Raw genomic sequence first — 25237 nt, 5'->3', positions numbered from 1 at the left:
TTAAGTTCAATGACAAATGTTGAGTAAAGCTCAATAAAACAGAGATGGAATTAAGATTTGATATATAAGGAAAAAAAGTAAACTCATTTAACTTTTATAACAACAGCCCCACCGCTGTTATTCTCTGAAACCTGTGAAATCTTAAAAACTTCTTTGGGGACAGGGGGGTGTCCAAGTACAGTGTGCCATACAGACCGTCACGGTGTAACACAAGCAGAAGGTTCTCCTCTGACACCTTCCATGGGGAAAGATCCACCTCTGCTTGTCAGTCTGGCAGCTTTTGCCAAAGCAGCTGCAGTTCTTCATACCTTGAGAAACTCCAGGTTGATGTATGGAAGCCCACACGTCCTCAGCTCCATCTCAAGAGGGGTCAGCGTAGTCAGAAGCTGCAGGGGAATGATTGACCCGAGTCCAGCACGCACTGCAGTCATGCACTCCGGAGTCTGCAGCTCACGCATCCTCAAGCTCCTGATTGCAGTTGCATAAACATCCTTGTTCTCCCATCTGTAAGGGCAGAGATTCGAGACAAGAAAGGAGGGTGCTTAGGAACCCACCTGCGCTACCCCCGAACCGTTACTTACAGGAGGGTTTTATGGGGAGGTTGTTTTTGAATAACTGACTCTGAGCATTTAGTTATTTACATTCTGATGCCTTCCAATTCAAGTCCACTTCAGCTTTCTCCTCCTCTCTCACACTCATGTCACCCATTTCTCACAGGCCTTGTAACTGTGGGAGTTTACTCAAGCCAGCAGGCAGTCGATAAGCACTGCTCCTCAACCATCTATTTCTTACAGAACAAAAAACAAGTAGTGCCAGAGATCCCAAGTTCCTGCCAACAAATGTGAAGTGTTCCCAGCTTGTTCTAGCCTTCAGCTAGTTACAAAAGCTTCTTGGGAGAGCTTGGCTCTTGGAAAATTATTCCAGAGATGCTTTTCTTGCACGTAACCCACTGCAACATCCTGCCAAGGAAGCTGTTACTCACCCCACTGGAACGTGCCTGCCTCTGGGACAAAGCTCCACTTCTTCCCCTGTCATGGTCAGGTAGGTGAATTTGCAGCATGGCTTATTAGGGCAGTCAGGGCTCTCTGTCGCTAGATGCTGCGAAGCTATTTCTGCACACAGAGCTTCCAGTTCAGTCTCATCATTTATCTACCACAAAACACAAGAACAGCACCTGATGACCAACATGTCGCAGCATCTCATCCCTGTGAGTCAGGCAAGGCATCACCACGGTGTACGAAGTGCATTGATTATATCACCTGGAGACATCACGGACACCAACAGGCAGTAACTGCTTTGGTAGTTACTGTCTGGTTTAGTGGTGTAGTTTCAGCAAACATTTCAGAAGCCTTCATCCCACTGCTCCTGGCAGCACATGAGATTGGCTTGGAAAAACCTCTCACCAGGATGTAAAATCCTGCACACACAAAATAAACACTTTGTGACCCTGCTCAATGACTACTAGCAACGAAGTTGACCGTTACCAGTCAGTAAACGTAGCTGCTGTTAGAACACAGTGCTTATGGGCAAAGCCCTGAAGAAGAGAATAAAATTGCTTACGTTTTCAAATTTTTTTACATAGTTGTAGGTGAGGATGTCAGCTTCCTGGAGATCAACATCAGGATCCAGTGGCTCTCCTACCAGGGTCTTCCAGAATGAGGGCAGGAGGTCAAGTGGCAGGGGAACATCTGCTCGTATTGCAATACCCAAAAGCTGCCCAAAGAAGTGAAATAGCTGCTCCTCTGCATAGGTTATAGGGCTTGGCGTCAAAATGTACTTCCCCTTTAGGGAAAAAATAAAAAGTGAGTATACAAACCAACATTTAACAATTGATGTTACCCTGCAGGTCCACAAATTAACGTGATTGTGAAAATATTGATTTGAACAAGATGAATACCACTGAATTGTCTGAGAGAGAATTTGCTCAATTGGAAGGGACCTTAAAGATCACCTAACTCCACCCCCCTGCCATGGACAGGGATGCCACCGACTAGATCACGTTGGCCAAGGCCCCATTCAACCTGGCCTCGAACACACACATTCACGGAAGGAAAGGCAACTTCTTGTCTTGCACTGAGACACCACACCTTGTTCTTATTGACTGCAGAGCTTGGGCACAGCAGGAGAAGGGAGAGCGAGGAGCTCTGCAACTCTTTACAAACTTGCCAAAGGAAGTGACGGAAAGATCCACCTGCAAGAGAGAGGCAAAATAATGAAGTGAAATAATGAAATCATGTTTCAAACCTTAGATTACATGCTTAACCTCTCTGACTGCACAGACACGTGGCTTAAACAATGGTGGCGTAGATGCCAGCCCTGCCAGCCTATTATTCATGCCCAAGTTCACATTTTAATAGTTTAATTACATGCAAAGATATTCATTGAATTGCCTCCTGCTGAATCCCTAAATGCTGCTTTGTCTTCCAGCACTCTATGTGTAAGACTAGCACGAACACTTGTTACACCAGTTGGCCTGCAAATGGAATTCATAACTTGATTAGAAGATGACGGGTGCTATCTTCATAACAACAGGGTCCTGCAGGCAGTGTGTTTCCCCAGCTAAAAGCAGTGAGGCAATGTATTAGAAGTCATAAAGACTAAGCCGTGGAAAGCAGCATTTATCTCTTCAGAGATACTGTCAGTAACAACCATGGACCTTCAAAAGAAAATTCCCCTTGAGAGAAGGCATCAGGCAGCCCTTTGTTCAGTAATAGGTACCAAAAGTTCGCAAAGTTGCATGCTCACACAATTCCCTGTTTTATTAAGTAAAAGATGAAAATAAACCGGCTTGCTTAATTACTGGAAGATTTTTTTTTCCCCATTTTTTTTCCATCTGCAGGACTAAAAATACCTTAAAGGTAATGCTGCTCCTTAAAGTTAAGGAGCCACATTCTGGTAGAAACTGGGGATCCACTTGGAGTAAATTCTCACAACTGTTCCCAATGTCACCCACGCTGGTAACTCTTTAATCCCGACTTACTTGTACCATGAACCTCCTCCCCTGTGAACCGAATGTTGAAAGCATACGTAGGGTCTCCACCACTGGCGAGTTTAACACAGAGCTGCGAGGATGGCACGCAGGCGAGCTGTCTTGCTGCCTGACAGAAATAGGAATTTTCTGAAGAACGGATCTCCCCTATTGAAAAACAAATAAAAGAAAGATAAAATCCTCATACTCAGGGTATTTTGCATTAACAACGTATCTGAGCTTTGTTAAGACAGATTTGACATGCTACACTGGATTAAAATGACTTTTGAGGAGGATAAACATTTCCCATACCTCCAACTATTTCCAGGGGATCCAGGGTGATTTCTGGGGCCGCATGATCTGCAGTTCTTTGGACAGTGGCATTCAGCACTCTGTTCATTACAGTTACTTTTGTGTCATAAAAGATTAAACCTACATAAAGAAATGCATATTCCAATTAATTCAATTTTAATCCACCCTTCTACAACCCTGTTTTCTGAAAATCTTCAGTAGCCAATGATCTTCATTAGGTAGATAAGAAATGGCTAATACACATTTTCAAATTTATTTGGAAGTATTTGCTACTGATGCTTACTAGAAGAAGTGCACTGGATTAGGACACTGATGAACACAACTCTACTGTTATATAAATAGATCCTAGCAGCTCCACCAGAAATTCTGTTAATCAGAAACACTGCCAAATAGCTTTCAGAAATCAGAGATGTTTTGACAGTAATGCTGGAGGAAATGAAACAAGATAAAAAGTAGTGCTGTCACATTGTCTTTATGGAGAGCCCAGATTTATGGGGGAAAGAACTCTGATGAACACTCCTCACTTCTCCATACTAGGCTCCCAAGCTTTTTTTTTTTAGCTGGGCCAAAACAAAAGCCTTTGCACGCTAACACCCTCTGGTGAATTCTGTATCTTCTCCTTTTTCAGATTAAAACAAACTATAGCAAGTTCTTGCAAGAATCATCCCCCCTACACCACTTCCCACCTTTAAAAACACAAAACCAATAAAAAACTAAGAAGTACCCTTGGGTTAATGCCATTTTGGACATGTGACAGCTTATCAGGCTAAGAATACGGCCAATAAGCCAGCATTAGTGCACCAAAATCACCATCTTGCGTTCCCTCTCCCCTCCATATTGTCATTTCTGTCACACATTTACATGCATTAAAGTTTTTTTGCAAAATATATTAAGTTGTTCAACATGGTGCATAGCACAGCCTTTCAGGCAACTGCCATTCTCCCTGAGAAACTGACCTTTGGCCTCTTGCAGCAACGCAGCAATACTGTTACTGTACATCTCAGTCTGCCGAAGCTCCACCAGCGGTAAGAAGAACGTCTCTAACGTTGTATTGAGAGACTGCAGCAGTGCAAACCGTAGGCGTAGACTTTCAACGGGAACATCTGAAGTGGAAAAAATTCGGTCAGAGATAAAGACTCCCCCTACCTGCTGGAACGCCCATCCTTCCAGTGGATTCAATCCAGGAGCCACAGGAGCTTCCTTCGAGAGCAGCCCCTCCTGACCCCTGCACATCAACAAAGAGGGCTGGCAACACAAGAACAGCAGTGAACCATGACTTCCCTTCCTGGATGTTAAACTCCTGGGTATCTGAGTCCACTGTCTTTCATCATCATTAAATTTGCATTCATGTAGAAATGCTCTTAAAAGCAACTTCATGCTTCGAACAGATTTAGGTGACTAAAGTCTCCCTAGGTCCAGAATTGAAATCCAACCTTTTTTCCTCCTTCAAGCTAAACTCAGATATCTTCCTGTAATAGCCTGGAAGGTATGCTTGGAGAGCACAGAACAGCTGCAGTGCATTTCTAGGGACCTGGACTCAGTGTTCCCCATAGCTCATAGTCTGCATCTCCAAAGAATGTCCCAGCTGTCTGGGACAAAAGCACCAAAGCAAAAGGTCAGTTGTAACCCTGTGTTCAGTCACTTCAAGCTTGGAATCTCTCTCTGCTCAGTAAACAGACCTGAGAAAACTAATCTCTCGTGTGAAACCAGGGAGCCTGGATATCCCTGGGAGCTTCTCTTCAAAAGATTCAGCAGTTCCAGCAGGTGCCTTTCCTGACAAACCCATAAACAGCATAGGAATAAGAACAACAACACTACAAAGCAATTCTAAATGCTATAATCTGTACATACTTAACAGACAGGAAATTCTGGGATCTGCTGCATCAGCTGGATCCAAATAGACTTCATGGGGATGGAGCCGTGCTGGTGTAATCGCAAGGTGGCGACAAAGCCTGTTAATGTACTGAACCAGGGCCACGTCCATCTCCAGAGTCCATTTCCGGGACGCTTTCTGAGCATGTCTCGCATCAATGCAGGCGCACCTGAAACGTAAGAGGCAATACACCTGTTGAAATGCAAAGGCAATACTGCTTACTAAGAGCATGTTGAGCACAATACCAGGTAGGGTGCTCTACTTCTCTCTCCCTTTTCTTAAGGGGAGTCGTTTTGTTACAAGAATTCCAGTGTGAGAACAAGAACTGATTTATCACCTGCTTTGCCCCAGTATTATTAAATAAGAAAAAAAGAAAAGCATATTAAACTTATCTGCTGCACTAACCACTTCAGGTTTAGAAGGAGATATAGGGAAAGGGAATGGATGCAGTTAGCTTGTGTACTGACACAGGAAGATAAGGAGGACTCATTTAAGGGACTTTTTTCCTGTACAACATTAACAAGGAAGTAACAGTTCCCTCTCTGACATTATTACTGATCCAGTAAGAATGCTGCCAGTTTAAATAAATACCCAACAACAGAACAGAAAGCCATTGCAGAAGGAGACCAGAGACTGCTGCCAGATCAGTTTACAATTCTCATTAGCCCCATTTATTATGCAATGTGGAAGTAATAAGGACAGTGTGGCATATGATTTTTTGTTAGCTTTAGTGTGTACAAGTCAGGAACCTGCACTTTTACATCACAGTGACTCTTTGAATGGATGTTTTAAGAATCTCACCAACAATTTTCTCTACACGTCTTGCAGCCATGCATAGAAGTTTGCTTGTTACTAACACACTGGTTAAAGCTACGTGGAATAGGAACACTTGGGATCAATTAGTTTAAAGCAAGCACAATTAATCAGTATCACCTTTCCATAACGGTTTCCAAAACTTACCGTTCAAAGTGTAGATCATATCCACAGGACAGAATAGCTCTCCACACACTACGGATATCCTGTTTAGATCGGTCAACGACAAATCTGTGAAATCCATCCAGTGTCAAATACTTCTCCTCAGGAACTGAACATAGAGATACAACCATCAGAGAGTTAATGACTTTCTATAGAGTCTACACACCACACAGGAAAATGATTGGTGTACATGATTGGTGTACAAGATGACTTCCTCCTGGTTTTACCCAGCCCACCATGCCTCACTTCTCAAGTAGTTCTAAACACTGTGCTACTCACAGGTCCAATCTAGCCTGGAATCTAACCCAAGAAAAAAACAACTAAATTAGCCCAATCCAAAACAATTAGAAGCAAAGACAAACCAAATCATTACTTTGTTTAAGCATGCCAATCCAAAATGTATTTTCTTTTTAAGATGTAACACTATAGAAAAGTTGTATAGGGCTACTACCTTCCTGTTTCTTTGTGGGAGACTTTTCAGGGTCCTTCTCTTCAGGTTTGCTCTTCTCAGGAGATTTTGGCTTTACAGTAGGTTTCTTCTCACTTAAAGCTGTTCGGCTAAGGGACAAAATTAATATTAGAATTAAAGTTTCCCTATGCCTGTTCAAAAAATCCCAAACATTACTCAAACGTCTTTTTCGCTCTCAAAGACACATTTTCCTCTTACAATCAGTACAAGGAAATACATAGGGAGGGCAAAAAGCCTAGATCCTAAAGAGAAATCAAAAACTGCCAGTAGGCAGAAGACACTAACCTGACACTATTGAGCACAGACTTCTCTTTTGTAGGTGGTTTGGTAACTGGACGCTTGGTGCTCACAACTTTCACTGGATGCTGCTCTTTGCCCGCCTTGTTGTACTTGCTCTTGTCAAATTTCGGCTTGGGCACACCATATTTCCTTAAAATCTTCCAACACAGAAAAATGAATAATTAACTGACACTTTGGAGTTACACAAAAAGATGCTGAAAACAGTTTTCAAAGCACTACCTGAGTAAGCTGGTCCTCCAGCACCTTCTTTGGAGGGCGGACGTTTGTGAAGAACACATGAAGAAGGTTTCCAGGAGTTTGAGAATTTATCTGCTCTTTACTAAGATAGATATCAGCAACCTTAATTGGTTTTGTTGGAGTTAGGCTCAGCATTTGCTCAGAATGGACGCAGCTTTTAAATATTTCTGTGAGGACTTCCCGAGCACCTGGGACCAGTTTTTCACCTAATACAAAAATGCAATAGAGTACAAAATACCGTAGCAACTCTTTAGGATTTGGAACACAAGAAAACATTTTACATTCAGCTAGAATATTACATTACACACCACCTGCTCTGAGAAAAAATCACTTAGAAAAATTCTACTAGCAGATCTGACCTCTCTGCACTTTAATACCCCATTCATAATAGAGAATCGAATGCCTTCTCCTCTTTTGGCCCAATACTGTAATTATTATGAGCGATCAGATAATCTGACACTTGTATATCATAGTGTGAGATATTTGCCTGTATGAAAAACACATACCTTTTATTGACTTATCATTGAAATAGTCTTCTAGTGCTGGGCTCCCCTGTGTGTCAAATAAACTCTGATTTACTGTAGAAACCGTTAGAATCTCTTCAGTTGACATTTCCATCAGTTCATCTTCACCATCCAGACTTGACAAACCAATGAGGTCACTACTGTTAAACAGACTGGCTCGGATTTTCTCTATTTTAGCTCTTGACCTTATCTGTAAAAAAAATATCAAAATTAATTAATAGGAATTCTGACAGAACAAATTAACTTTCATTTATATTAGCTTGGATCTTAAGCTTTCTCCCCTCCCCATGTAAATAACCACTGTTGAATTTCTTTTACTATTCTTCTACATTAATCACTTGATAAGAGAATTCAGGTTCTACCTAGAAGACATCCCTTCTAAGAACACCTGGCCACTCAAACCATTATGCTGTGATTAATCATGCTCAGCTGAAACAGCTGTTGCTTGGTTCTTAGTCTGGAGACAGCCCTCAGAGATATCAGATAAGGAGCTGAAAGTTTCACAGAGGTAACCTGTTGTTATTTCCAACTCCGCTGTCTTTGCTTTGATTCTCCATTTGGAAAAATATTTACATTAGCACAGACCTTGAATTCTCAGCTACACAGAATCGGGAGCAGGAGCAATAATTTCCTTTGATTCTGAGAATAACCACCACACATCATTGTCAGCGCAGCTACAGACTTGGAGTAGGTTTCAATACGAATATGCTGACAACTTTCCATATGCATTTTATGGTTTACTTCAAAGCTGGTGTCTTTACGTCAATTAATAACTTAAAAATAGCAATTGAAGGTTCTCTCTTTGAATAAGCTGATTTTCTTCTACAATGGAAACCGATATAATCCCAGACTATGCAAAAATGTCTCTCTCAATTCACCAACTATCAGAAATGGCGGTGCTTTGGTAAGCTGCTGATAAATCTGCAGCATGCTGTTAGTGGAAGAGTTCTTGCGCATAGCTGAAAACCTGGAATGACCTGACGTCAATGACAACCACCTACAATGTTTTTAAAAATTAATTTTGAATCACACATCAACAGAATTTATCATCTCTTCTACAGTAACTCTGTAGAGGAATCTGTAGATGGCTTAAAATTTGTGAAAACGTAGTCATTAAAGAATTGCCTTGTGGGTCAAACCTATCTCAGAATTAATCTCCAGCAGTGGCCAGTAGCAAATCTTTGAAGAAATTTATATGAAAGAGGAACTGAATAGATCTCCGCCTTTACATATTCTCTCAGCCTCCAGAAACCAGTGGTTAAAACACTTCCTAAGTTGAAGGCTGCAGACTGCTGTGCTTTATAGCTACTGATCTGCACGTCCTCCATGAACTTTATCCCTTATCGGTTCATTTCTGCTCTCGGCCTCCACAACACCTTCTGGCAACGAACTCTACAACTTGGAACACGGAAGAGTACTTCCTTCTGTTTTAAACTTGCTACTTGCTAAACCCCATGCCCCATCTTCTGATAGATAGCGAGTAAGTCTGTGAACGGTACACAGAAAGCCAGTGGAGAAGAAAACTATGTTCCTCAGTCCTCCTGTCCAAGCTGAGGACTCCCAGTCTCCTTAGTCTTGCATGCACACTGACATACCTGTATTCTGCACCTGTGCTGAGCTACACCGTACTAACAGTACCTTCCACTCTCCATCATTCAAGTCACGGCCTCAGTTAAGCAGAAGAATTTTTACAAAAGGAAACATACAACACACTTTTCTTAATAGTCAGATCACGGTGTTATACATAAACCAAGTTAATACTACTTTTTGCTAAAGACAAACAAGAAAACGAACCCATGACCAAAGAAGTACCCCTCCTGATTGAAGGCTATTACCTCCACCACAGCAAAACCTTTGATTGGCCGTGACAGAAGCGGCTGGTTGTCCAGGGATGTGACTGTGTACATCGATCCGACGTCAGACACAGATGCTGTTTCCACATTGTCGAGCGGCTCCCCGAGACTGCCAAGGCTGCCAAGGCTTCCGGTACTGCAGTGTGAAAGATCCAGACTCTCCTGGCTGGAAACAACGTGTGGTTCTAGCAGTCCTGGTGGGATGGCCAGCTCCAGTCCTGCTTGAAACTGGTCAACTGAGATGTCACTAACGGTCCGCGAAATGCCCTGCGAGCTGCAGAGGGAAGCCTGGCTTGTAGACGCTGAAGCACTAACACTCATAGCAGGCGTGACGCTGCTAGAGCTGCTGATATCCAAACTGTCAGCACTGCTGGAGACGGTTGGCTTTTCCAGTTCAGTTCTGCATTCTCCTCCTTCTGCTTTGTCCTTGATTTTTTTGGGATCCTCTTCTTGCAAAGGGATGTAGATTTCATCCTTGAAGACTCCACCGTGTGCGTTACACGCCTTTCTGATTGCATTTCTGACGGTACTCTCCTCCAAGTGAGTTGGTATTCCAGAAATGACAAGCAAGCGGCTATGAGCTGTCGGACCTACTAGTGCTTGACATGCATCTGCCACAGCATCGTTTGTCACACCCAGCCCCTGTGGATCCTTTTTAGTTAGGTGTCTGAGAATTATAAGCAGAGTCAGTGCTCTATGAAACCATAACATATCCTCAGGCTTGCTTCCTCCTATACTGAGGATTGCAGCGTCTGTTTCAGCCGCTCTGGATGAAGACCGTTTGCCTGAAGATGATGTCTTTTCCCGCTTCATTTTGACTTTTTTCCTCTTTGACAGCAGGCTTGGACTCTGTGGCGTCTGTCCTGGAGAAGACGACGATGAGGAAGAAGAGTCGCTCAGATTTGGTGCACTTGTTGAAGACATCACGTTAGCTGTTACACTCATATTGATGGGTAAGGTTACTTCTGCTACAGCAAGGCAGACTTCCATCAGAGCATGAAAGTAGGTAGAAAATCTTCCTTGGTCAGCTGCTCCAACACCAGAACCACCACATGCATTTCCAGACACCCAATTTTGTGTTTCTTCATCATATAACTTGTGAAGTTCTGACTGCAGGGCCATGAGCATTGCTAGACAGGGATTTAGCTGAAGGGCGATAGAAGATGACAATCCTGCTGGATTTTTTTTCTGCTCCAGGTTGTGAATTTTGCGAAGCAGCTCAGCCAAGAGATGAAATATCAATTCCTTCACGCATGCTGCCATGTCGGTTGTCCAGAGAAAGTTCCCTGTGTGTAGAAGGTAAGGCACTGGAGTCAGCGCTGTTTCAATGGGAGTAGCTTTAATGTTACTGCTACAACTCACATAATAAGAAAAGGTCACCCCAATGGATGTGCGTCAGTTGTAAGAAAACCTGAATGGCTAATTCAAGAAGTACACAGAAACATGAAAATTCAATATAACGGAAGACATCAGAAACACTACTGTCATTTTTCTTTTCTTCCCCTAAAGTCTCCAGCTGAATCAGCACATTATTCGTGTCGTTGTTAAGTAAATACCGCGTTCTCACCTAAAAATTCCACTACTTGTAAGAGAACCGAAGCAGGAATAGTATCCAGTTCATCTTCTGATTTCCCATCTCCATCTTCCAACTTCCAAGTTAACAGCTGTTCTGTGAATGCCATTGCCAGGGGGAACTCAAGGGGAAGAGAATGCAGGACGAGCACAGCTCCAGGAGGAGGAGATACTCCTAAGCAAAAAGGTCAGTGAAAACACCATGACTACAGACACTGCAAAAGTAATACTGTATCTGTTAAGATTATTTTTTGAAGCTAAATTTATGCTAAATAAGAACCTTCCTTACTAAGTAGTGGCAATATAGGAAGTTCCTACAGAGGTAATGATTATATTTGCCTCAATTTTAAGAATACAGTTAAAAATTTTTTAAAATATATTTATTTTTACCTAGTTTGATGTGGACCTTGTCTGTAGGGGTGATCACTGAAGGGTACTGATTGGTTGTCGGGGGAGGTGTTAGGCCTGTGTTGGTTGGAGATGCATCTCGAGGATAACACACTGCTTCGATTAGGTTTAACTGGCCGTTCCTCTTCACTTTATGCCCAAGCCCGTAGACGAGCACTCGAGCCCAAGGAGCTTTATACAGGGAAGAGCTAAGAAAAGAGAAAGAACAATGCAGCTGGAATGTAACTACTAAAAATCCCAACTCAGTCAAGAAGAAACACTGCAATATTTATCCCACCTCCCAGAAAATGACTCTCTGAGAAGAGAAAAATCTGCAAAATGAGCACCTATGTACTCAGGGTTCACAGAGGCTCAGCAGCATGGGCAGCATTACTTTCATCTTGGCCACTCAGCCCCTCGATTACTTACTCTTTGCGGAATCCAGACTGACTTTCCTTACAGGACACAATTACAAATGCAGCCCCAGGAAAATTAACATCCATATTGACTTTGGATTCTGAAATCGGGAATTCTTCAGCAGGAAACTGTTCAGGTGCAGTCTGTAATGTAACATTTCATAATGAAAGCCCCCAAGCAGCAGCAGCAAACCATCCCCCTCTTTTTCAAATAAAATATAGCACCACAAATAACGATATAGGGTGAAACTGCTTCATTTTAATATGATCCAGTGTATTGCTACTGCTTGTGTTTTCAGTGTGTCCAGTATGATCAGAATAGCAATATAATCCAGAGAAACAATTCGGTGCGACAGACAGTATTATGGAAATTAGAATCACATGTAAATGTTGCTACTAAGGCAGGCCTTGAAAACAACACTGCTCACAAAACTTTACTAAATATTTTACCTGCAAAAAAGAGCAGATCTGTTTAGTAAGGTCTAACAAGCTCTCCTCTCCTTGATGCAGTGTCCGAGTAATGGCTACAGTAAGCCACTCTCTGATGGCCTGCGAATTGCCCTGGTAGAAGAGGTCCGTGGCAGCACAGTTCTGGGAATGTATGCAGTGTTGCAGAGACTGGGCCAAAAGAATAGAACTTGAACTGATTGTTCCATCTGTAATAACAAGTAAAATATGACAAATTTGGAGATCACCTCAAAATGTTTATGCAGCCTGTGAGACAGTGAAAAGAAGTTTTTAAACAAGCTGCTAACTTTCACTCCTGAGCAAGTTCAAACCTCCTCCTCCCAAAGGTCAGCAGGAGAATGCATCCTTCAAAGACCAAACCTACTCCCTGACGCCGTTGCTTCCAGATGGGATAGCCCTCTAAATGCCAGCTGTATTCTTCACCTGCCTTAAACCTTAGGCCCTTAGGGAGGCCTGTCAGACACACACCGAGCTGTACGGGTTCACAGCTGACTCATTTTGTCCCATATACAAAAGCAGGCACATTTCCATTAACTGCGTAAGTACAGCAAGGACAAATGATCAGAAGTGCTTTCTTCCCCACTCATTCTAGATGAGGTGAAAGCAGCTTTATCTGTCCTCAGGCTTTCCCCACATACAGACAGGACTGCTGTTGGGTGGCCCCAAGTGGGTCTCAAACCAACATCCCACTGTTGTTGTTCTGGGAGAAGCTGAAGAAAGTCAAAGTGCAGCGCACAAAGTTGTGGGCAATTCATGAAAACCCCAGTTTGGAAACTGTATGTATTAGCAAGACTTAGACTAAAACTATTTTTAAACCAGGGGGAAAAAAGAAAAGAAAAAGAAAAGCTTGTAAAATTATTCTCCAAGCCATGCAAAGTAATGCTGTTCTTTGCAAGAGGATCTTTTACAATGCAGCATCTGTTAGAAGTAGCCAAGTTTCAAAGACATTGGAGGAGGGAACAGCACTCTTTCAATGGTAATTATTTACTTCCAAATTTTAATAGCCTATTATTTAGCAATTCATACTTCCTCCTTATGCGCCAGCCATGTTACACACATCTTTCTGCATGCAGAATAGCTTTGTCACAATAATTGCCTTTATTAACACTCACTTGAATTAGCCCAAGATCCTTTTCCATGATTCAGCACATATATTTTCTAATGAGATCTGTGATTCCAGTAGGAAAAGGACAAACCACTTTGTAAAATGAAGAAGAGTTGAATTTTGAAAACTGTGAGACCCAACTGGCATTTAGTTTCCTTACAGGTATCCCGTACGGGTACTTTCCTCACCCCCACCCCACCCTACTCCCTAAACAGAAGGCCACTGATGACAAAGGGACAGGAGCACACTGAACGGAATCTTTGGAGGGTCTCTGAACTTTCTTGAGCACTTATAAATTAGATCACGAGCAAGAACTTCACTTTAACACCATATCACTAAGGTAATTACTTCAGGAGTCCATTGAGACATCTATTCAAATGCTATCATTAACAGTTAACTAACAAGTGCCAAACTTTAGTGTTTTTTTTTTTTTTTTTTTTTTTTTTGCCCCAGAAGACTATTGTACCAAAAAACTGCTGTGACAAAAATTAGTGCTTACCAGGAAGAGGTGGTGCAAGAAGTTGGTTGGATAGCAACTGCAGGTGCTCCAGAGTGATATCACGAATAGCGGGAATATGAAACAGACGGGTAAACATATGTGGAGATTTGGGGGCAAAAATATTGAGAAGAGCCATGCGGCAGTAGAGCTTGGCCAGCGCAGCTTCACTTCGCAGAAGTTCTCTAGAAAACAGAAATATCAAAATACTTGATCGCTTCAACACACTTAAAGTATGAGCCGTATCCAGCAAACTGCCTTTGTATCCAAATATATATACTTGATTTATTTTGACTTAAATGGTTGAAGTAAACCCAAATCTTTCTTACTTATATAGCCCATCTAATTATTGTACCCAATTAAGGCATCTGAATAAGTCAACTCTCCACAAAGTCAGTAGAGTGTTCTTAAGCTTTCAGATAGCAACTGATTGATGGTACAAGAAGCGTAGGCTTCAGGAAAAATACCTGTTAGACAGAAATACATAAAAATGCTTTCATGTGGCAAAGTATCACTTTGCATTAAACAAAATATGCCGTTTTCTATGCTATTGCTCTCAGACTCCATTACAGTCTTCCTGCAAATCTAAGCCCCAGGAGACTGCTCAGTTTGTGTAAAAACAGCTGCATGTCACTGATGACAAAAATCAAGGTCCTTTACTGTTTCATGTCTTTAAAATCTTTGGGAGAAAAATACTCATAAAATCTATTCCAGGAAGAAAAAAAATCTCATCTGTAAACAAATCAGACAACATGCTTTGAGTTTGAAGTAATTTTTCCTATCAAATTCCTGTGTAATTTCTATTTAATATTGGCAACTTTTACATTAAAATCTTAGTCCTGCAAATGAGAAACACAATCTAAAGAGGTCAAAAGAGTCCTGTATTTAATGGTGAAATTCAGGTTTCTACAGTTATGCAAGAATGAACCCACAATAACTGAATGCACTACATAAGCTTTCTGCAAAGCTAAATTGCTTAGGTTTAGCGTTTATACAGAAAGATTGTTTTCTTTATTAAAATGCTTCCATCAAGACCATTATAATCAATTTCTTTTATTTACAAAAACCAACTCACTACATACTAAAACATGAAGCTTTAATTAATCTTTTTTAGCTTTAACCCAAGAACTACAATAAGATTCAGAAACTTACTATTGCGCAAAGCAAGGCTGCAGTAGAGACTTGTATTATCTGACTCAGTCTACAGAATTTCATATAATGCAAATGCTTTCGAAATTTATTTTTCTTTTTTACCTGTGAATTTGGATATTGGTATTATCCAGGGTAACCAATCCATTTGTTGCAGTCCTCCTATAGCCAGCAGGTGGCCTTTCTAACATGTCAATAGGATACCAGTATCTAACCAGAACTCCTTCACTTCTGAGATACGTCTCTACTTGTACCAATTCATTTACCTGGAACACCAAAAACAGCACTGTCAAACACAGTAATGATGATATTTTCTCCGAAAAAGAGCACCAAATCAGCATTGTAAGCAGTTCAGTATAGCTAATCATATTTGCTCATAGATGTGTGATGCCGATCTTTCAAGTGCCTGCCCAACGTATCTTTATGTTGAGGACTGGCTCGCTGTGCGTAATCACATTGATATCATGCAGCTGCAAGATAAGGAAATGGCGGATTACCGCACCCAGCTGGTCTAGAGAAACAAGAGCAAAGACACGTACGCAAGGCTTGTCTGGGAACTCTTGTGAGAAATCCCAGGCAATCAGAAACAATGATAGTAGAGGGCATACTGCCCTGGGAGTTATAGTTAGATTAGAAAGGGGAACTAGCGGATAGAAGAATGCGGAACTAACAGATAGGGCAGTAGATGACGCTTACCAATAAGGAGCTTGGCTTTTGCAATATGTATGAGCTAATTATCCTGTACACGATAAAAGACAATTGAGCTATCCATTAAAGCTGAAGCATACTTAACACTCATATTGAGCGTTTGTGTCTTCCCTCCGTCGACAACAAATGGCGCCCGAACAGGGACCCTTGCTGGACGAGAACCCTGAACGAGTAAGCCGGTATTAGGCGACGGAGTACAAGGGGAAAGCCGGTTCTGACTACGTAACCCGGAATCCGCGGAACATAAGATTGGGGCGAGCAGAAGGCGACTCGGGAAGAGCGCCCGGGACGAACCCATAGCGGGTCCCGCCGGAACGCCGCGAACGGAAGCTTTGTACGGGGGCAACGGCACCGTGAGTAAGCATGGAGAAACAAGCGGCAATTAATTTACTTAAGTGCTTTTTAGAAAAGCGTAAGACGCCAGATATAGATTGTCGTAAAGAGTTACCGGGGCAGACTGCCAAGGCTTTACCACCTGGCATATTCCTGATCTGTGGAGATCGAGCCTGGCAGGGAATCCCAGCAAATGCGCACGGGGGGCCATGCTATTTGGGACGCTTGACTTTGTTTGCCCCTGACCTACACAGTCAAGAATTGCGAAACATTACTCAGCAATGGAAACGCCGAACGAGACGCAGTCTCAAAACTTTGGGGAAACAAGACTAGAAAATTGAAGACTGTTTTTCACCTGTACAAAGAAATATTAAAGGGTGGTCTTAAAATTTGAACATTGGTCTGGAGAAAAACCATGGTGTTTGTTATGGACAATTAACTGTTAAAGTTATTGTAAGTTATCTGTATTTAGCAGAGTATTTTCAACGAGTGATCTGAGCTGAAATTGGAGACTATTAGTAAGTTATGTTTGGAAGTTTTAACTTCAATGAAGTAATTATTTACTGTGAAAGAGACAAACATTGAATAACTGAACAAAGAGGGTGCAATATCTTTGTTTTTTATGAGGCTCCTGAGAATAAAACCAACTGAAGCATTTCAATTCACTTGAATGAGAAACGTGTTTAATTAAAAGAGCCCAAGAAGACACTGGTATGAAAGGTAAAATCTCAGAGGTTGGTCAGTTAATGTGGCACACTTGCTGGTCACTTTGTAAAATGTAGATTTGAAGTACAGTGGTGAAAACATTAAATGTGACTACGCAGATACTCACAGAAATGGCCCAGGACCTGGACAGCCTGCGACACGCTGTATTACAGAACAGAGCGGCGATTGATTTTCTACTGCTGGCACAGGGCCACGGGTGTGAAGAGCCCGAAGGAATGTGCTGTTTTAATCTCTCGGACCATGGCGAGTCGATCCACGAGCAGCTGAAATGGCTGAGAGACCACACCAAGAAGATAGTGGTCCGGAATAATTGGCTTGATAGACTATTTGCAAGTTGGTTTGGGAACATGGGAGGTTGGATATTGGGTCTGATAAAAGAAGGGCTACGCTTACTGCTAATAATTGTCCTAATTATAGTAGCGGCGCGAGTAGTATTTAGTTGCCTAATAAAAAGGCTCGAGCAGTTAACTAGTAGGGTTTTTCTAGCAACAGTAATAGCATGTGTAAGGTGTAATTGCTCGAAAAAAAAAAAAAGGTCAATGCCACACGTGCTCCTTATTGCAATGCATCTCTTTGCTGTCATTATACAAACTATAATAGCATCCTTCCTTGCGCCAGGAGCCGCTCTGCTCGGCTGTGGGATCGACTGTGGAACGGACGCCCCTAGGTGCACCCCGAGCATTTTTTCCTCGGAGGGGTCTCCACTCTCAGCCGCTCACCACGGGAGCAGACAAGGACCTCCTGAAGCTGCACACAAATTATTTTAAGTGATATTGTCTTGTGGTATGAATGAGAAGTGCAAGAGGCCTCTCTGCGTGATTGTGTGATTGTGTGATTGTGCTGTGCGAGTAAGAAGCAGTATCGCTGCGAAGCAACATTCCTAGCGCTTAGTGGCTTGTTGACTGATGTAGATTCTAGTAGGCACACTACTTTACAATCGTAGTTCTGCATGAGATTTTTGACCCTGTTGCTTATTGTACCTTGCTTATTGCAGTGTGTGCGGTGATTGATAGAAAAATCTATAGAAAGCTTTTGGTTCAAAATAAAAACGGGGGAATTGTTGAGGACTGGCTCGCTGCGCGTAATCACATTGATATCATGCAGCTGCAAGATAAGGAAATGGCGGATTACCGCACCCAGCTGGTCTAGAGAAACAAGAGCAAAGACACGTACGCAAGGCTTGTCTGGGAACTCTTGTGAGAAATCCCAGGCAATCAGAAACAATGATAGTAGAGGGCATACTGCCCTGGGAGTTATAGTTAGATTAGAAAGGGGAACTAGCGGATAGAAGAATGCGGAACTAACAGATAGGGCAGTAGATGACGCTTACCAATAAGGAGCTTGGCTTTTGCAATATGTATGAGCTAATTATCCTGTACACGATAAAAGACAATTGAGCTATCCATTAAAGCTGAAGCATACTTAACACTCATATTGAGCGTTTGTGTCTTCCCTCCGTCGACAACATCTTTACTCACTGAATCAACATCCAGAACAACGCCATGAAGACCAAATGTCTTCAGCATCCCACGAATAGCAAACTTGGGTAAAGCTGTTCCAACAGCACTGCTGGTGACATTGTTGCTGTCAGGAGAGCGAGTCACTACTGTGAGACCTGGACAGAAAAGAACACAACAAAGGCTCAGCACTTGCCTCAGGCAAACAATTTGTACAGCAAATCCCTAGTACCAGAGCCCCTTAGCATTTTAAGACACTTTTGCTGACCTTACCTTTTCGTACTTTATCAATTGTAAATTTGTTTGCTTCATCTTTGATATCCTCAATGGTAGGAAGGTAGAGGTCTCTTGGGATGCCACCATTTTCCTCGTAGAGAAATTCTACAGTTTGTCGTGCTATATCAACCATTCCTGGCAGACAGAAGGGAGTGCGAGTTATTTTCCCCATCGACTTGGCATAAGTGCTCCCGATGGACTAAGAATTCTTGTTGTCATTGACATTATAGGCAACTGAGGTACTTAATCACTTAAATATTCTTTCAGTCAGGATGACAGACAGGGAGTGGAGCTTTTGTGACAGAGACCCATATGTTCTTCACCAACGTTCAGAATTCTCACTTTGCTTTTACTGTGACTTTCTCAAAAAACAGCCATCTTGGCAGAACAGTATTCACTTACAAACCCCTCCTTATTAAAGTTTCTCAAAAGACTGGCATTGATGTAGCCATAGACAGAAAATGCATGTAGATAATCTCTTCCCAAATGATTATTCTGAAGTACTTCTGCATTCACATATGATTTCACAACAAATTCCTCCACAATTTCTAAAAACATTTTCCCTATTTAAAGGTTAATTCAAGTAAAAGGGTTAAGTAAGGAAAAATCATGATCTCAAAATAAATTCTGAACACTTCAAAAACAGCAAGTGAAGGCATTTATTTTCCAGCCTCAAATACAGTAAAGACATACAAAATGCAGATGTTATCTTGCACATCACATGAAACTATGTGCACAGAAAGAAACTTAGCCATACCTAACTGCAAAGCTCCTTTAATCTGATCCAAACCAGACTTCCTCTCAGCCTCATTACGGAATCTTCTTCTAATTGTAGGGAAAACTTTAGTTTCCCAGGCTTTAACCAACAGGGCATAGTGATCCTCCTACAAGGACAAAAGTTATTTAGTGTACAAAAAGGAAAAGGAAAGTTATTAACAATTCTACTTTCCTTAAGGAAGCAGGGTAAACACTTCTGTAGCAAAACTTAAAAAAATCTGATTACAAGATCCACATTCAGACTACAGGTTAGAGCAGGCAGGTCTTGCCACATTGCTCACCCTGGGAATATCATCATCGTCATCATCATCGCTTTCATCATCTGCAATAGGAGGGGGATGAGGATCAGGCCCTGATGTGATGAAGTTCTCGTAGCTTAGTTCCATTTTATAGTGGCAAGATGTGTCACTGTCATATTCTGTAAAGTACACATGGAAATCATCAGACCATAGCAAACTGGAAGGCACGTGAAAGTATTCAATGAGATTTTCGAAATATATTGCATCCATGTAACACAAGGCTAAAGTAACATTTGTTTTTTAAATTGCTTTGTCTTAAATGAAATAAGCATGCATTTTCCAATATTTATTGTACTGCTTTTGTATTGTACTGCTTTACCTAAATAGGCAGTACCTACAAAATGCAGTCAGGATGTGCTTAAATCCTATTTAATTGATTGTAATTTTTTCTCTAACTAACTTTTTTAAAAAAACATTAATCGTCACTTTACGTTGTTGAGCTGTAGCAACAGCAGCAATTCTACAGGGAGGTCCATGGGTCCCGGGATCAGAAGCTATACTGGTGCCAGCATCATTATCGCTATCAGAGGCCATGGCAAAAGGCAGTGCTTCAAAGTTGGCGCTTATTTCTTCAGCTAGGTCAATACACAGATCAGCAGCATTCCTGTGAGCTTGTCCTTCAGCATAGGCAAATTGGCGAGATCCAAAGTTAGCACGGACTTTCGTGTTCTGGAATGAGACGCAGGTAAAGAATTAAAATTACCCGTGGGTTTTTTCTGGTCCTTCTCTTTGTTCTTTAAGAGCTCAGCCAAAAGGATAAGCTGATCACACCTCCATGACACATTTTGCCAGCATTGTTAGCTATAAACTAGATGCAGCAGGGAGAGCATTAAGCTGCCAACCACAACTTTGAACTTTCTCTTTTATCTAGCTTCCTGATACAGCATACTTCGTGGCAAGGTCACTGCTGGGAAGGAATAATAATAGGAAGGCTACTAGCACAGAACAGTGCAGTCTCATCAAGCCAGCTGCATGTTTAGTGTCCTCAAGGACAAAAAGTTCCAAACAGTAATAAAACAAACATGCACACTGGGAAGGGAATTAGAACTCAACCTAAGTTAGTAAAGGTAAAAACTATCACTCTACTATTTTATAGATGGAAATACTACAAAGGAAGTATTGAGCCTGCTTTACCTAATACTTGTGGAAGGGTTATTATATATTCAGCACTATGTATTGGGTTAGTTTTATCTCAGCCTCTTTAGTGAGGATGTATCAATGCATCAAAATAGATACTGAGATATTTATATATCAACCCATATATTTATGTTCAAAACTTACCTTTTTCTGTATGTGGACAACCGGCCACATTCCACCTGAGACATCTTCTAGGTATGGCCCAAGTCGCTGCCCACAATACGTAAAATAAACTCTGCCTTTAGCTGGCTGTCCTGGCGGGGGTGGAGTTCCTTCTGTTCTTTCCCATCCAATTCCAGCCACATCACCTATCAAAATATATAATCACCAAAAGAACAGCATGGATTTATCTGTTTTCTCATCCAGGTTCTCTTACATTTAGGAGATTTTTTGATATACCAGTTAAAAAGAAATTAGCTGTACCGTTACATACCAGGAGAAAGAGTCACATCCAATCTAACACTCTTCCACTGTAGCAAGCTGGACCCATTGTAATGCACTGCTCGCCCATTGCTAAGAATTAATACAAGAAGATGATTATTAAAAAGAGCACTGAAACAAATAAGGATTACAACTCAATAGCAACTGAAGTCTACATACCTACAATACTGGCAAAAGGCAACTCAACATTCGTTATTTTGATAAAGGAATATTCCAGTTCATCACTTCAGTATTTCATTTAAATTGTACATGCTGCCTACCACAATGTGCTTACAATATTCTCTCTAAGGAGCACATGAATTTACTGAGCAAAACTGATTTTTGATGTACATCTCTAACATACTTGTGAAAAAGACAGGTGCCCACTGGATTTGTCCAAGCCCCGTCCCGTTTCTCTGCTTCTGTAGCAAATCCAAACGAAACTATTGGACCAGTGTCATCATCTGTATCTCCATAGGAAACTATTTCAATTTCCCAGTAGAATGATGGTGCCTAAAAATAATCGAAAAAAAGTTAATTACAAGATAGAGGCAAAATAGAAAAATTTCTGTCTGTCTTATCATGCACGACTGAATATTAAGTAAACCAAGCTGTTGTATGGTTGTGAATTCTTACCTGTACTGGAACTGGTGAAGTGGCATAAATAAATGTGCCCCGAGGAAGTCCCCCACCAGCACTAGGATCAGCTAAAAATGTCACAGCTGTGAGATGTGATGAAAACATGCATGCTCGTACAGGGGGAAACACTCTTGATGGGCTCCAAGTGATTTCTTTGGGCTGTAAACAAGAACAGAACATCTGACTCTTACCACAGTTGAAGTCATTTTGCAAAATCCAATGATACGTTATTTTATGAAATTCACATTTAAGACAGCACATGCAACTACCGAAACTACAATCACAAGAAATCACACATCCCATTACACAAATTCATATTAAAATATTTAAATAAAATCCAACCGCTTTGGCTCCAACACCACAAGCAGACCCTCTGCACTCAGTGGCTGACTTCATTTGCAAGGGGCAGAATACTCATCACTGCTTCTGTGCTCACCTGTCTTCTGTCTGCTTGGAGTGGAGGAGGTGGAGGTCGAGCACAGTCACGATACAACATTCTTAACCGTTCACACTGCATTTCTACAACAAGGAGCCTCTCCCCTGTAACAACAAGCCAAGTCATGAGGTTCCAAGCAAAACTAGTAACTTCAAGTCCAATAATTCCATATTAATAACTGTAATAGAAACAAACATGCCATTTACGCTTTAAGATATGTAATTAAACAGTGTCTCTCGCCTAATTAACAAAATTAACAACAAAATCCAATTTTATACAAGCAATGGTTTTCATCTTGCTTAATTTCTATTTTGTAAGTAAAGACATTATTATGTGAGATCTTAAATAGAAAGCAATGATATTATCAAAGAATAAAGAGTAGCTTAAAATAGAGGCAAGAGCAGTAGAGAGACTTCAGAAGCATAGCACTAAAGAGCTAGTCCTAGGACTCGCATCTCCTGTGACAACAGCATAATCGTATTCTGGCCTGAATTTTATGCCTAATGTTTAAATGATTTAGCCTGATTATTAGCTACCCTTATATTACTCTTACAACACATCAGTCACTGACAAGACAGCTGTACTGTGCTAGCTATTATAAACTAAGTAGCTGGAGGACAAAATATGGAAGTGATTTTAAAAACAGTTACGTCTCTGAACTGAACTGGACAAAGCTGCAAGGATATGTTGAATACCTACCAGGGCTGCACTCCTGTGCTACTAAATTAAGAACTTCTACAGCAGCTGGACACTGTTGAATGAATTCTTCACAGAACGAGCTGTCTTCTAACAGCTGAGCCATCACCAGGCATGCTCTTAATGGAAAAACAGTACGTTTAAAGTATTACAAAAGAGTACAATACATGTAAAGACAACTTTGAATTCTGTGAACTCAGGACTGTTTTTAAAAAAAGGCAGAATGTTTGCTGATCTATTTTTTTTTATCTGGATGCTTAGCTATCCATTGGAACTTCCAGTGACAGCTTTTGTCTGCTTCCTATCATTTACTTGCATAAAGCATTTGCTCAGTACATTGCCAGTGTTACAGAGGACACTTCATTTTTGATGCTCCTTTTAAGAGCATCCAGGCACTAAATGTACTTAAAGAAGCAAACAGGAATTCTCACATCGTCCCCTGATGTCATATGTCAGTACCAACAGAGGAAGAAAACAAGAGCCCGTGCAATTTGCTTGAACGTTTTTTGTATGGCAACAAAACAGACTGGAGTGCTTCAGAAAAACAACAACTCACCTGGTTCTTATTTCAGCAAGAAGCCGGACCACTGCCATTACTGGAGTTGAGCCATCTCCTGTTGCAGGAAGTGAGGTGTGAATAGATAGACTTCCCTCCTGAGGGAGCAACATGGACTGGACTGCCTGTACTACCTTCTCAGTAATGGACAGTTTATGAAGAGGCAATGCCTGATGGTGGGGGGGCACGGTAAAAAGTTAAATTCAAGTAGTTAGTTTCTAAGAAATGAGGGCGTTTTATTACCTGGAGTTAATTCTCATTTTGTACTATCACAAAAACAGCACCAAACCACCAACCAAAGAAAGCAAAAAAAAAAAAAAAAATCACACACAAAACCCACCACAGCATGCAATGGAACATCTTTAAGCACCAAAAGGTGAATATTCATGTTACTTGCATGAAAACTTAAATATAGATATTAAGAGATGGTTAAAATGAGGCAAACTTCACAAGCCATCTTTAATCAAAGATGAAAAAGACATTTTACATGCTGCGGATTAATTGCCAGTATGCTGTGACAAAATAAAAACCAAAACACAACTGATATTATACTTTATATTGGATTCTTAAAGCTACCGTACCTCAGATCTTGGAACACAGAGCCTAGACAATGGAATAGTTAGTGTGTCTGATGCTTGTGAGGTCTTTCTACTGTCTATACTGGTAGGTGGAAATTTGACCGTTGCTATACCTTCTTGTTCATTAATAGATGCCACAACTCCAATGCTTCCTGCTATTCCTTTACCTAAAACCTACAACCAAAGAATGTTTACATAAGATTTACGGTTTCACAAACAAGAAACACTGAGTGCTTAACACCACGCAGAAACTCAACACACAGCTGCAGTCACCACATAAGTGTTACTGAAACTGCTTCACAATTGCAGGCAATCTGCACGCTGCTTCAGTTATACCAATGCAGGCAAAACATGGTCAAAAGCATCAATTGTCATTTAAAGGTACAAAATGCGAAAGGCAGCAGATTACCTGAACTTCAGAACCTATTTTAATTGTCTCCTTAAAGCCACCCAGAGCACAAAGGGCAGCTACTGCCTGTCGAGCAATTCTTTGAAGTTTAGCAAGTTTCCTTCCACTGCTACTCCCATTCTCCAAAATACTCTCTGCGTATTTCCCAAGTTGTGGAATGTACATCAGAGCCCGAGACAGAACCTGAAGACAGAAGCAGAAATACCAGATAATGACTTCAAAGCACAATTCAAACAAAACCCAACACCCCAAGCCTCCAGCCCACACAGTCTCAGAAGAATTATTTTTGTTCTCAAAGAGAATTATATAACTCAGAATATTCTAAGTCCTCTGAAGTGTGAATACCATCAAAGCTAGCTCTGTTCCCTAATAACTTTTAGAATCACAGAGATATACATACAAACTTAGCAAAAGTCTTCACTTACGGAGTTAGCCTAAGCAACGGATTACATGCTAGAGCTTTTAGAGGAACATAAAAGCAATACACCATATACTTTCTGGCCAACGCTGTAGACCTTCAGAGGTCATGCCAGAGGGGACTCCATAGCAAAGGCAGAGTAGCTACCTAGCAAAGGCAAGATAACTACATTTATGCAAGTGACACATCCTGGTTTAATATGTTACAAAATGGCAGTTTCCTGAACTATTCCAGTTTGCTGGTAATTAAGTTCTCTTAATTACTGAAT

The 25237-nt window shown here is 41.3% G+C and overlaps 1 protein-coding gene across 3 annotated transcripts in view; it reads right to left on the bottom strand.

Moving 5' to 3' along the window:
• The window catches only part of HECTD4 (HECT domain E3 ubiquitin protein ligase 4), a 75354-nt gene that overhangs the window by 5115 nt on the left and 45002 nt on the right, over nucleotides 1-25237 (bottom strand). For all 3 annotated transcript variants that reach the window (XM_083804169.1, XM_083804170.1, XM_083804171.1), the window contains exons 41-74: nucleotides 24552-24734; nucleotides 24146-24316; nucleotides 23565-23734; nucleotides 23012-23127; nucleotides 22313-22416; nucleotides 21874-22035; nucleotides 21602-21750; nucleotides 21251-21330; nucleotides 20962-21125; nucleotides 20112-20349; nucleotides 19663-19799; nucleotides 19362-19488; nucleotides 18602-18739; nucleotides 18350-18486; nucleotides 15210-15370; nucleotides 13959-14140; nucleotides 12337-12542; nucleotides 11900-12030; nucleotides 11474-11679; nucleotides 11079-11258; nucleotides 9494-10797; nucleotides 7641-7848; nucleotides 7117-7340; nucleotides 6883-7034; nucleotides 6580-6686; nucleotides 6114-6237; nucleotides 5132-5322; nucleotides 4237-4383; nucleotides 3281-3400; nucleotides 2981-3136; nucleotides 2088-2191; nucleotides 1561-1782; nucleotides 983-1149; nucleotides 309-504 (exon numbers count right to left, since the gene is read on the bottom strand). In XM_083804169.1, the coding sequence (XP_083660295.1) occupies nucleotides 309-504; nucleotides 983-1149; nucleotides 1561-1782; nucleotides 2088-2191; nucleotides 2981-3136; nucleotides 3281-3400; nucleotides 4237-4383; nucleotides 5132-5322; nucleotides 6114-6237; nucleotides 6580-6686; nucleotides 6883-7034; nucleotides 7117-7340; nucleotides 7641-7848; nucleotides 9494-10797; nucleotides 11079-11258; nucleotides 11474-11679; nucleotides 11900-12030; nucleotides 12337-12542; nucleotides 13959-14140; nucleotides 15210-15370; nucleotides 18350-18486; nucleotides 18602-18739; nucleotides 19362-19488; nucleotides 19663-19799; nucleotides 20112-20349; nucleotides 20962-21125; nucleotides 21251-21330; nucleotides 21602-21750; nucleotides 21874-22035; nucleotides 22313-22416; nucleotides 23012-23127; nucleotides 23565-23734; nucleotides 24146-24316; nucleotides 24552-24734 (6564 nt within the window). The remainder of the gene's footprint in view (nucleotides 1-308; nucleotides 505-982; nucleotides 1150-1560; nucleotides 1783-2087; nucleotides 2192-2980; nucleotides 3137-3280; nucleotides 3401-4236; nucleotides 4384-5131; nucleotides 5323-6113; nucleotides 6238-6579; nucleotides 6687-6882; nucleotides 7035-7116; nucleotides 7341-7640; nucleotides 7849-9493; nucleotides 10798-11078; nucleotides 11259-11473; nucleotides 11680-11899; nucleotides 12031-12336; nucleotides 12543-13958; nucleotides 14141-15209; nucleotides 15371-18349; nucleotides 18487-18601; nucleotides 18740-19361; nucleotides 19489-19662; nucleotides 19800-20111; nucleotides 20350-20961; nucleotides 21126-21250; nucleotides 21331-21601; nucleotides 21751-21873; nucleotides 22036-22312; nucleotides 22417-23011; nucleotides 23128-23564; nucleotides 23735-24145; nucleotides 24317-24551; nucleotides 24735-25237) is intronic.

The sequence above is a fragment of the Anser anser genome (assembly GCF_964211835.1).
Source record: "Anser anser genome assembly, chromosome: 18".
Taxonomy (NCBI): Eukaryota; Metazoa; Chordata; class Aves; order Anseriformes; family Anatidae; genus Anser; species Anser anser.
Note: the sequence above shows the minus strand (reverse complement) of the source record. Positions and strands in the feature narration are given on the sequence as shown.